The 12,995-nt window shown below is 41.6% G+C and overlaps 1 protein-coding gene across 1 annotated transcript; it reads left to right on the plus strand.

The window, feature by feature from the left end:
- Window positions 1–486: 486 nt before the first annotated feature.
- SMIM38 (small integral membrane protein 38) lies at window positions 487–1,960 on the plus strand. Its single transcript, XM_090034950.1, has one exon. The coding sequence runs from the start codon at window positions 1,027–1,029 to the stop codon at window positions 1,156–1,158; it is 132 nt and encodes a 43-aa protein (XP_089891076.1). The 5' UTR covers window positions 487–1,026; the 3' UTR covers window positions 1,159–1,960.
- The last annotated feature ends 11,035 nt before the right edge of the window (window positions 1,961–12,995 follow it).

The following is a 12,995-nucleotide window of genomic DNA, read 5'->3' on the forward strand; positions in this document are numbered from 1 at the left end:
GCAGCTAGCTGAGTATGGTTTTAAAAAAAAGTTCTTAACAGTTCCAGTAATTACTCATTTTATGAATCCATCTATATTTAAAGTGAGCAAAACCAAGTTCTTTCCTATAATGTCTGCTGCAAATAATGCTGCTTTACATTTGGAGAGCTGAATAAGGAAACAGAACACAATCTTCCAGGAGTTTCTTTCCTTTTTAGTTTTTGTAACTCGGGGACTTACTATAACAAGAGCCCTTCTTTCTGTGAAACCTGCTTAACATACTGGACTAAACAAACTATCTCCTAAAGAAAGTATGAGCATTTTTTTATGCCTTGCTCTGGGATTGGCTCTTGAGGCTGCTTTTGCATTTGTCGATGTACTAATTGAGCGATGCTTTTTGGACAGCTTCTGTGTTCTGATTTGTTTTGTTGTGCTTTTTTTTCCCTCCCTCCCTTCTTCCCCTTTTAATTTGTCTAGGCAAAAAAAAAAAAAAGAAAGCCCCTCCAGTGTTGTTTCCTGCAAAGACTATTCTTAAGAGCCCGTTGGACAGCGCGGGGCTCTTGAAGTGATAGCTAATTGGCGAAAGAAAGGCCCTGATTGTCTTGAGGGAGCTGGAAAGTGCTGCGTGTGCTGCTGAAAGGGACTAGGGAGAAGGTGCCCGGTTTCGCTGAGCAGCTGCTGCTGGAGATGTTTGGAGATTACATCAGCATTGGAAAAAAGGGGCAAAAAAAAAAAAAAAAAGGGCCCAACTTCACAGAGACGGAGTTTATGGAGTTTTTTTCCCTTCCAAAGGTCTTCTGACAATACTGTCATTGTCAATATAAGAGTTGTTAATTCTTTATGAATAGCACATGGGGCCTCTTGACTAAATAGTACGTTACATGTCCCAAATCTGTCAGCTGGACTCTTCTCTCACATGCTAGTGAGATCACTTTGATTGGAATGTTACAGGAATTGCTGGACTGGCCACACAGTGCTGAATACTGCATTATATAATTAGATCTCCCAGGGTATTTTTTCACATTACCTCATTATTCTTGCTTAAATATGGAATCGGGCCTTTTGATGATTTTACTGGTCATAATTATATTAATACGATTCATTTTATGGTCTTGTCTCAGCGTTTATATAGATTATAAACTGTCCCGAAGATTTCCTGACAAGACAAAAGAGGAGTAAGAGCTTTCAAAGGGCTTGCGTACATTTTAACTGACAAGAGGTGAGGCCTGGACAATATCATGGAACAGGAGCACGGTTTACCTTTAGGACCGGAGATGACCAGAATGACCTTGCTTAGGCAAGAGCCCTGTGAGCATTCTGCAGGAGGTCTCACATTTACAGAAGGAAAAACTACAACTGATCGAGTCAAATGACTTATCAAAGTAGGGCAAAGTAGTTGCGTCTGGAACATGCTTGTCAATTAAATGATCTGGACAGGCTGGAAGAACTCCTATTGTTGGGAAAGCCCAGGGCAGCCAAAGCCCTGGTCTTGATAAGTGAAATGTGACAGCTTACTGCTTGCTGGACAGACTACTGAACGGCATTTAAAAATGCCAGCTGCAGTGGCCGCCTGTGTGCAACAACTGACCAGTGTCCAGTTAACTATGAAGATGAGTTTCTAGGCTCAGCTGCTACTTGTATGCTACCAAACAACAGAAGGAATTGTTTTACCTGCCTGGCTCCTTCATGGATAAATTCCCCTTGTAGCTTCTTCCGTTGACTTATGCCTGAACCTGGCTGAATGAATATACTAATTAACTCTATTATTCAATGAATGTTTCTATGAATATTAGGAATAGCTAGCTGACTGCTACCAGCACAGTAGTCACCGGAATAAGTTGTTCCATGAAAACCGGCACTATGCCTCAATCGGCTGGTATAGCAGGGAGAAAGGGATCACATGGCTATAATGCAACTTGGCATACAAGCAGGATAGCCCATCATGGTGATAATGGGGATCAAGAGGTATTAAGTTACTTATACAAGGCCACAAAGGTAAATCAGTAGAGCAGCCAGGTTTGAATCCAGGATTTTTCTAGTTCTCAGCTTTATGTTTGACCCATATATGAACTGGGAGAGGAGAAACCAGTTTTTATTTTCTACCTCCAAGTGGATGTTGCATTGCATAAACGATTTAGAATTTCAATGGCAAAAGTAGTGCTTATACATGTGACACAATTTAACTTAAATCAGTGGGGCTGAACCCATGGCTGGCAGGCAATTTTCAGCCCACCAAGCCATGTCATTTGGCTTGAAGGGCTGCCCAGGGGTTTGAAAATTTGGTGGTGGGGGAATGGTGGAGTGTTAACTGCTGCTCCCCAGCTATCAAATTTCTGGACCCAGGGCGAGCCTTGTGTGTGGATAGTGTGTGGGGCCCAGTGTGCTAAGTCAGGGGTATGGGGCTGGGGTGGTGCAGGGCCCAGTCCTGGCATGCAAGGCTGGCATGGCATAGGGCCTGATCCAGGCAGCAGGAGGCAGGATCCAGGTGTGCAGGGACTAACATGGTCAGTGTGAGGTGGGATCTGGGTGCACAGGGGCCAACGCCATGCAGCAACCTGCATGGGATCTGGCTCTATCCCATTCATCTGGCTCAAAGGGCTGAAAGGTTGAGCACTGTTGATTTAAATCAATTACTTAAAGTAAAATTAGGTTTACCATTTTGTTTCAGTCTAAAGATCAAAACTGAAATTCAATATCCTTGGCCCAAGACACCTTAAGAAAAATTCCAGACTTAGTTCTTCATTTTCTGTCATAAATAAAAATGAACACTGCTACTTCTTAGAATGACTTCCAGGTCTCTTGATAGCTCACATGGTGATATCAAAATTCAGTCTAGCTAAAACCATGGCACACCCATAGAGATCATCTCACCCTCTTGTGACTCTTGCACACTGCCAAAGCCTGGCTCAGCAGCAGCGACTACAAACAAGCCCCTATCATTCGTCTTCTGAGACCTCCTAAAATCCGCAGTTGGGAGGCAGCACAATATCTATGTCATGACTTTTTTCCTCTTCAGTGGAATGTAAAGGGTAAATGTGAGAACAATTGATCTCAGCCTTACACTGACAAATCTGAGGAAAAGTCTATGGTAACTACAGACACTTTTGTCAACTGGAAATCCTGCCAGTTAATTGGAAATTAACTAGGAAATTCTATACCTTTTCAAGCACCCATGCCAATTTCTGTGCTTCTAGAGGAAACTGACTGCCTTACCATAAAGAGAAAGGTGAAAATGGACTATCCATAATATGCTGATATGTATGCAAAGCAGGCAAGCTGAAAAAATAGATGAATCTTTTACCTATTGAGATCTCAGGTGTTAGCTATAAGAAAAGCAAGCAAAAATCATTTACACTGAAGTTTGTTTTAATTTGAGGATGTTCTTTTTTAAAAATAATATGTTTATATATTGCAATTAATATGTTTAATTGATCTTTTAGGCCTCTTGTTGCATGCATTTAAAAATTCTGTACTTCAGTGAATTAAAATATGGATTTGATGAGAAATTTTAGTAAGGAGGTTTCAGATAATGTCTCTTATGTTTGTTGATATGGGGAAAGCTAGCATGTGGGACTGGCATTAAGGGTCAGATTCTGGTACCCTTAATCCTATTGAATACCATCATACTCTGCAAGTTACTATATATTTACATAAGTAAGGGTATACCAGTCCGGTTATAGACTTTATCCTAACTCAGGCAATATTATCACTGTTCTCTGTGGAACAGTGTATCTGCATAGGTTAACTGCATGAAGTCAAAAGAATGCTACAATGGATGAGTGACCATAATCATTCTCTTTAACAGCTTCTGAAGAAAGAGAAGAATTGTGGATGAACTTGTTGACTGGAGTGTAACCAATTATCTGTAGTAGTAGTGGTTTGGCTTTCTTGGTGCTTCTGTGTTAAGTTTTGTTTGTGGTTTGCATGGGAGAGCTTAATTTCACCGTAACTGAAAAAATATTGTAAGTAATGTTTGGCATCATACCATTCCGCACCTTTCTAGGATGAAACTGGCCATTGCTCTTCTGCAAAAGTCCCTAAGGCTAGGGACAGAAATAACACACAAACTGGTATAAGTGATATAGGAAATTGGTTCCAATTTGTAACATAACAGAAGTCCAATGTGCATAAACTGCTTTCAGAATGGCTGAAACCAGTTTAAGATACACTGGCTGGGTGTAGTATCAGAGTTAACTGATTTAGGTTAAATCAGTTTATTGAACTTCTGTCCCAGATCCCTTCCATATTCAAGTTGTCTGCTCCAGCCAAGCAGGGAGATGGGCTTTACTGCCCTTTCCTTGCATCCCGCCAGCTTCTGGCATGGGCCACTGCAAGCATGAGGCTGTATTTCTGGAATCACAAGAGAATGTTTTCACTTGCTTATCAGTTCAATCTACACAGCTTAGACTAACCTGAGAAGATTGAATTGATTCAGCCTCAGGTTTTTTGACTGTCCTACTTAGCCTTAGAGCTTAGTAAAAAGTTGTAACCTTCCTATAGTTTTTTTGGGGCCATCCAAAGAATTTAATAAAGAATTATACCCCAACTACCATAGTGCCTGAAATTAAAAGTAAAACCAGTTTCAGAAGCCAGGTTTTGTAGATAACTCTCTGTTTCAGGAGTTTGGTACAAAAAAATCTTGAAACACAAGTAAGGTCGTATTGTGTCACCTGCACAAAAGTGTAGGTTTTGCATTGCACTAATGTAAATGTATGCCCATTAGGGCAGTGTGAAGCTTTGGTTACTGATTTGATATGGCCTGATTTGGCAGCCAATTTTTAAATCCATATTGAATCAGGAGACCCTTTAATCTCTCCAAATTGAATCGGAACCCTCCAAATCGATTTGGAGAGATTCGATGATTTGGACATAGACACGGCTTTAAATGTTTTTTCTACATACCTCAGGCAGCTCATGAACACTGAGATGGTGGGTGGGATGAAGCATCCAATGGGTGCGTGGGGGGTCCCCACGCTTGGTGGCAGCCCTGTTAGTGGACCAAAAGCACTTCTGGTCCACTTCTGGGTCCTCTGTGGAACATGTGGGGAACCCTCCCCCAACCCCCCAGCTTGGCAACTGAAGCCTCCTGTGTCGGGGGTGGGGGGGGCACCCATGGTCAATTGCTGAGTTGGGGGAGTGCGGGGGCCTCCCCTGCACTCCTGTGGGATGCTCCATCCACCCTACCATCTCAACATTCACAAGCCATGCCTGGTACTTCAAGGTATGTAGAAAAAACATTTAAAGCAGTGCCTATGGCCGAATCGCTGATTCTCTGAATCAACATTGAATCTTCAGATTCGGATTTGGCCAAATCAAATTGCGACAGTGATCCAAATCAACAAATCGAATCACTGTTCCCCAAATTGGGCAGAATCTGAATCAAATACTGTCTGCCTCACACATCCCTAATGCCCATGTCCATGGATGCCATGAACTTGGAATAGCTCTGTCATTTTAAGATATTGCCCATGAAGTAACAGCCATTTTAGGCCATTTAGTAGATGCTAAGAGCAAGTGTTACTCTACATGTGAAGCCATGGCAGTCTGTATATGATCAGGAAACTTTTCTAGTATTCCACTGTTGTTGGTAAAGATGTTCCACTTGTCCTATTGAATGAGTTAGTTTCTACAAAATCCATAGTGCTGGTTTAGAGGAGTGAACTAGATCACCCCAGAGGTGCCTTTCAGCTCTGATTTTTATAATCAGATTGAAGCATGCCAGGATGCAGAATTATTCCTGTATTTGGCATCATTTAGGTTTGTGTATTTTTAATATTAATGAACATTGCTTTGTTATTTCTAATTCTATTTCTAGTTTGGTTATTGACTTGTGCAACCTTGGGTATGTTGTTACAACATAATGTGCCTTTGTTTCTCCATTTGCAAAAGGGGAAGCCATCTGTCTCACATTAGGTATTGGAATTAATAAATAAATGCTTATGAGTGTTTTGTGACCTTTGGATGAAAGTTAATACATAAATACAGGGTATACTGTTACTAAATTTATAGCTGAAGGCAGTAGCCCCTCCCCTGATTTTATACCAGAATGTCCCACAAAATTCTGAAGGAGATGAGGTTTTTAAGATTACCGAGACAGTACTATATTCTGTTTACAGTTAAGAAGGTGCAAATTCAAAGTAGGCTCCTTTGCATCAATGACCTTTTTCTGGTGTGACAGGCTTACACCTGGTGCTACCACCCCAGCATCATTGGCATGCCCTGTGCCCTGGGCCACATAACACTTGACCCACTTGCCCACCATGACTTGATGTTCCAAGATGATCCTGTACTCTTCATGATCCAGTGGTTCTCTGTGGGCCAGATGTGGCCCTAGTGTGGTCTTCTGTGAGGCTTCTCCTGTCCTATAGCCCATAACTTTCTGCTTGGGTATTATTGCCATTTGTTGGGACATTGTAGGTGTCTGTCATGTGGGCTACCCCATGGTGTTAGGCTGTGGCTTGGATCCTTAAGGGTCCATCCCCTGCTCATGTTAATGTAAAAAAAACAACAACTGTATAGATAAGATAAACTCAAAATGGCTCGGCTTGGTGGCCAGAAACAGCACTGGTGCCTTGCTGCCCCAAGTTTCTTCCCACTTTTTGGGATGTCAGCTACTTCAGTGTGCAGCCACCCCAAAATTTGCCATAGCTCCCCTCCCAGTGCCACTGCTGCCCACTGCAAATGTCACCCAGCCCAACCTTTGCTGGGAAGAGCCTGGTGATGCCCCCAGCCCACAGTGGCAGCCTGCCCTCACGCGTCATGCAGATCTGGGAGCACACACCCCTCATGCCTTCCTGGGCACTGGAGATGTGTAGGGGGTGCACAGGGGTGCATGTGCACCCCATGACAGCACTGGTGCACCCCCTGAGAGGGGCCATGCTTCCCACTTAGGTGATGGGCAAGGGGAGCAGGCAGAGGCACTGGTGCCTCCCCATGTGAGTGCCAGCCGGGGAGCTGGAGCGCTGGATGTAGTGCTGTGGTCAGTTCTGGAAGCACCATGGCTGCTCCCCAGTTGGTGAGTTGTGCTGTGGGGGGACCCCCCCCCAAGCTGGGGGGGGGCACATACTCTCCCTGACTAAGGTAGCACCAGTCGCACATGCTCCCAGGGGTGCGTGCACCAGTGGGAGCCTCACTTGCCTCACCCCCTGAATGAGCCACTTGCAGATCCGTTGCCCACCCCGCCCCAGCTGTACAGCACCTGCCCCTATCCCAGCCCCAGCCCGACTCCCTCCCTCACCACAGGGGCCTCGATCTGCCCCCCTGCCCCTTTCCTCACAGCCGACTTATCTGCTGGACCCGACTGCTCCTCATGCTGCTGGCCACCTGTGTGCTGCACTGTGGCTGCGTGCATGCACAGGGCATTTATTGGTGGCATTACTGGCTACATCAACCAAAGAAGCTGATTGCTGATGCAGTCAATTTTTCTTATATTGGTGCTGATCTGCTATGGGACTGATGAAAAATCAGAAAAATTGACTGCTTCAGCAATCGGCTTCTTTGGCTGATGTAGCCAATAATGCCACCGATAAATGCTCTGTGCATGCACGCAGCCTCAGTGCAGCACACAGGTGGCCAGAAGCACAGTCCAGCAGCACCTCTAATTACAGATATTGTACAATTTTTTTCCAGGGCTCAGAATGTTTATGAGCAATACAAATGGAATTAATTTTAAGTATCAGGTCTTCTGTAAATGTAAAATGTTTGCTTCATATTCCGTAATGTGCACAAAACTGGCATGATGGGCTAAATTATGGTATAAAGAACTAATTATACTTGCTCATACTGATGCTTTGGTTATATAATCATATTTATTGATCAAAATAAATCTACAATTTTATTCTGTCATGTCATTACAATGGCATCCACTTCAATAATTAGTGTTGAATCATGTAAACCAAATGGCTGCAGGGCTTCATTAAATTAATCTGGAGATGCAGCAGGTGGTCTGATTATTTTAGGTAGGTGCATTACAACAAACTGCAGGGAGAAGCTGAAAACGCAAGTAGAGATACAACTATGTTCCCTCTCACAGAAGGAATCTGAACAGCTGGGAACCCGGTGGCTTGTCCACCAACTGCTTACAATGAACTTGCACATCATAAGCTAAAGTTTGGGGAAGCTCAGTAATTGACTAGAGCTGCTACCATGTTTTATGTACTAAGGTACATTTCTGGAAAAATGGAAAATAGTATTACTTAAATTCACCAAATCATCAAATTTTAACTGTCCCAAAATTTGAGTATTTGGTGGAAGTTCGTTGTAAGTAATTGGTATTCAACCCACTGGGCTCCCAGCTGTTCAGATTCTAATCTGCTGTGTCAGATGAAACTTGAGAAACTCCATAAAGTTCAATTTTGGTAACCTGGATTTACACCAAAGTAACTAGCATTTTGATTCTAAGTATGGATGGGACTGGTAATGCCATCTGTTATTAAGGTTATCTAATCCTCCCAATTCTAAACCTGTTTTCAGTGGCTTATACATTTATCAAATTTAAAACATCTTTTCTGGGTTTCTGCCTGAGGCTGTATTATATTTGGAAAATTTCAGTCAGAATTGTTCAAGGCTTAAACTAGTATAAAAACTTTTATACTCATGTTGAAATATTCCTTTGAAAGATCTGGTGTTCCCATGCTAGAACATAACATTTGGTAGAGACCGACACTTGTACTAGGGACACAAATCTTTTATACAAAAGAAGGAAGCCACAGGTAGAAATAGTCAATGGGACCTATGCTTTGAACATATGAGACGATACAAAAGTTTAAATACACTGAAAAATCATATCACAGATGTCTGATATTAAGCACCAAAAATCAATGGATATTTTCTTTCTTAATCTCCGTGTGCTTCATTTCCTCATTTGTAGTGAGGAAGGAGATGTAGAGCTGCTCTCCCCTCGTGTGCAATCATGCTGGTATTAGAACAATAGCTCAAGGTATGTGGGACTAAGATTCAACTAAGATTGTCAACCTGAGAGGATTCAAACTCACATTTCTCACCTCTCTTGAGAATGCCGTACAGGATGTTCTAGGGAAAGGCACTCCCCATCTTTCCTTTTAAAGCTGCTCACCAGGCAGAAAAGAAATCCAAGATTCATGGGCTCAGTGAAATGTCTCCACAATGTATGCTGCCTCATCCTCAGAATAACCTATGGCCTGGTGATCAGGGCAAAGATATAGATTTTGTCAGAGGATGGAACTTAAACCCTGTGTCCTCCACATCCTGGGTGAATGCTATAACCACTAAGCTATTGTAGAAATGAGTTGGGATAGCACGGGCACACCACAGGCCTGTGTTATAAAACAAAGTAGTGGCCATCACTGCATTTGTGTTGCCAACTCAGGATTTTAATTTTTACTGATAATCTGAAACTTTTACTGACAACCACACCCTTTCACTTGGATGTGGTTTTAGTGACATTTGTTTTACATAGTGTAAATTAAAACCCTTGTGCCAGGCCCTGGACAGCAATAACAAGGGCCACATTCAGATTTAGAGGTTTAACACTAACTTTTAACAGTCTTAATTCACTGCAGCAATGATTTTACATCATACTACTCTCATCCCTTGGCTCTGAAAGGCTCAGGATCACAGCTTTGCATCTGAAGTCCACTAAGATCCCACTTTAGATGACCAAGTCCTGTTTCATGGATCTGGCACTAAATGACTTTGGGACTCCAGTGCTAATTTTAAAAAGATTTTGTTCCTAGACACAAGATGCATTTACATAAATCCTCATTCCAGAGTAATTTACCACAATCTGATATAAAATTACCCTGAAAAAAATACCAACATGTAGTAAAACTATAGAGGTATAAGTTATATTTGTAACTGTGTCATGCACTCATGGTTATCCTGAGGTACTTATTTGCCCAAAGCAATCAAGTTACCACCTGTTTTTGTTAGTAATAAAGTTGTGAAATAGCACTTTTATGACAGCTGCCTTAGGATAATGGACCATTTCTCTGCTCTGGATTGAGTGTAATTCAAACTCATGTACATAAATTAAGTTGAGTTATACTGGTGCTACTGGGCTGTGTGCTCTGGCGCTGAACTGAAGTGCCACTGATTTTTTTTTCCATTAAGTCCTGTGTATCTCTTTTGAAAATGAGATTGTGGCCCCTCAGTCATACAGGTACCTTGGAAAATCTTATCTAGCACCTCCAATCAGTCATAGATCACTCATTCTTCTGTTAGTTTAATGTACTTTTGAATAATTTACATATTTTAAAGGAATTAAAAGAAAGACAATTAACTGGGTGGTAATATCCAATCTTCTTTTTTTATTAGTCTTTTATTTCTAGGGAATAATCTCATTGATCCACAGTTAGTAAATAGTGGGGCTTCATATCTCCCCATACTTTTTTTTGTTTGCTGTTATAAGACCCTTTATAACGATACGACATCTAAACACCCCACCAGCAAGTCTCCCAGGGTAAAATCAGCAACCAGCCACTATTTTGTTTATAGCTGGCCTACACTTTCCTTTACTTTCAAAAGAAGAGGAAGAATTGGATTCTACCCTCCTATATTTCTTAATAAAAACGTATCCTAACTAAAGTGGTGGTGCTGGAGAAAGCTAATATGGTCATCTGGATGATAAGAATTTAAGAATTGTTCCGACATGGCTTTAAATAAATGTTTTAGGCCAATACCAACACCCAATTTTCCAGGAGTATCCCTCTGTGGCTCTTGTAGTTGGTGCGATACCTGATTGTATGCTTACTGGGTCCTGTCTCTAGACAGGCTGTCATAGACACCCATCTCAGACTGAATGTCGCAACTTTCAGATTTTCAGTCCTCACAAAAATGTCTCCCATCACACCTATATTTAAAAAGGTGAGGGATCCAGTTAGCTAATTTGTTCCTAGACAGTTAAACTACTTTACACAATCCGCAAATCATAACGTGGATTTAGCAAAATATTTTTAGAAGACAAAAACTCTTGAGAGGAGATAGTCTCGTATCTGTTTCAGAGTGATTATCTCTCTCTAACTGGAGGTCATCCTTTGTGTAACCCTGCTAACATTTTAGGTTGTTTGGGGAAACTCTGTGGCCTGAGTAGTATGGAACGTCGCTAGGAAAAACTGTTTTTCTCAAATATTTTCAATGTGGAATATTTATTTTGTAGCCAGAGAAACTTGTTTTGTTGCCAAGGAACTGACCAGGAGCAGGATCAACTGCCAAGTGTACTTGAAAAGAGGAAAAACCCAGAGTTAGTCTCATCAGTCTGCATGTGCCCCAAAAGGCATTTGCAATGCTTTGAACAGGGACTTTTAAAATCAAATCCAGGCCTGGTGACCCCTGGCACTAGAATGTGATCTCTCTTCCTCTTTCCCTTTCCCTTTATATATTTCCAAGCCATGCTTAGAAACTAATGGAACAGATTGCTATTGCAAGTACTGCTGTAGGGTATGTAAATATTGGTTGCCCCCTTAAACAAGGGATGGTTGTTGTTGAGGGAGTGTAGTTGTTTTGGTACCCTAGATGATGATGCTCAGGCTCTCCAAAAACTTCCTATCTAGCTTCTGCTCTTCTTTCTACATTGTCTCCTTACTTTGGAATGAATGTTAGTTGACCTCTTCTTAACTAGTTGAGGCTCCACTTTCAGTATTTAGAGTCACGTTCGCTGAAGTAGGATCTTCACCCCCAATAAATATTGATTATAAAGTCCTTTTGCATATGCTTTTACATTTTGCAAGCTCACTTTCAGTTTCTAAAGCCTTTGGATGCATGCAAGACTCAAGGTTATATGAAACACTGATGTGTCTTTGTTTGTGAATTAAATGCCAATGTGATACTGACACATTTGATTATAGCCAAGAGCATCTCTATTGAGAGTGTGCTTTAGTAGCATGAGAATTACTGCTGTTATGCAATGAGATAAGCCAGTCCACTTCTTTTGAAGTCAGTGGAGTGCCGGTGGTAAATTCAGCTTATATGTCTGTGTTTTAGTTGGTGCCATTTGCAAGAAAGTCAAACATGATCAACAGTCTGTTAGAATTCTTAGATCTCTCATAGCTATGTTTTATACTGTTGTTTTGCAGGCTTTGGTATGGGTGGACGAAACTGTAGTTTCATCAAATTTTTTTCAAGTTGGAAAATTCCTAAATATTGCTTCTGGGCAATTGTTCTTCCTCTTCCTTTCTACAGATGTGCGCACGTGTGTGCGTGCGCACGCACACACACTCATATGTGTGCTTACATACATTCACCTATGTATGTATACACACATAATAAGTATACACTTATGGTTCCTCTACTTATAGTTCCTCTACATTTGGCTCCAAAAAATGGACCTATGTTAGTAGTGTAGGAAATCAGCCCTTGTTGACCCACTCTTAAAATGTATAAAGTCTCTAAAGCACTTAAGAACAGAGCTATTCCCTATGAATTGGATTTTGATTAGTTATTGGGTAGTTATTTTGGTTAAATGAACAAAGGAGGGGGGAAGGAAGTCAGAAGGAAAGGTGTGTGTTCGTATGTGAGTCAAATCAAACTAATGAGTAGAAAAAGGAAAGAGGCAAAGTGAAATCTTGAGTAGGGCATCAAAACATGCTTACTCCTCAGGTGCTACCTTATGTTCCCAAAGTGACTGTGATTAGAGCTTTAGAATATTTTTAGTAGGATGTTTCTTTTTGGAAAATGACAGTGTAGTAAAACCAGAATCCCTTGTAGAAATGTTCAAGTTTTGATAACTTTGGTTGAGAAAGCTATCTAAGTTCCAGGGTAAAATTTATGGTGAAAAAAGATAATGTTCAGCCCCAAGTTAGAATAAGTTGGGTATGGCGCTTTGTTCTGGTGTCCAATTTGGGGTGTGGGTAGGGGCTGGTCTGGGTGGGGGTTATTGGTGCAGTTGTGTGCCCCCTTTGATTCCTGCTCTGCAAAAACATGAAAAACAACTGCCTGGGATGGACAGCAGCATTTCTATTCAAGCAGTGTTGTGAGAGCTATTGATTTAATCTTTCATTATATTTTCCCTGCTTCCTAGTGATGTCTTTCTACTCCATAGG

The sequence above is a fragment of the Crocodylus siamensis genome, chromosome 2, assembly GCF_052110815.1.
Source record: "Crocodylus siamensis isolate JL-2025a chromosome 2, ASM5211081v1, whole genome shotgun sequence".
NCBI lineage: Eukaryota > Metazoa > Chordata > Crocodylia > Crocodylidae > Crocodylus > Crocodylus siamensis.

Excerpts from the sequence above, each read along its gene's own strand:
- SMIM38 (XM_090034950.1), top strand. The coding sequence starts at position 1,027 with ATGGAATCGGGCCTTTTGATGATTTTACTGGTCATAATTATATTAATA.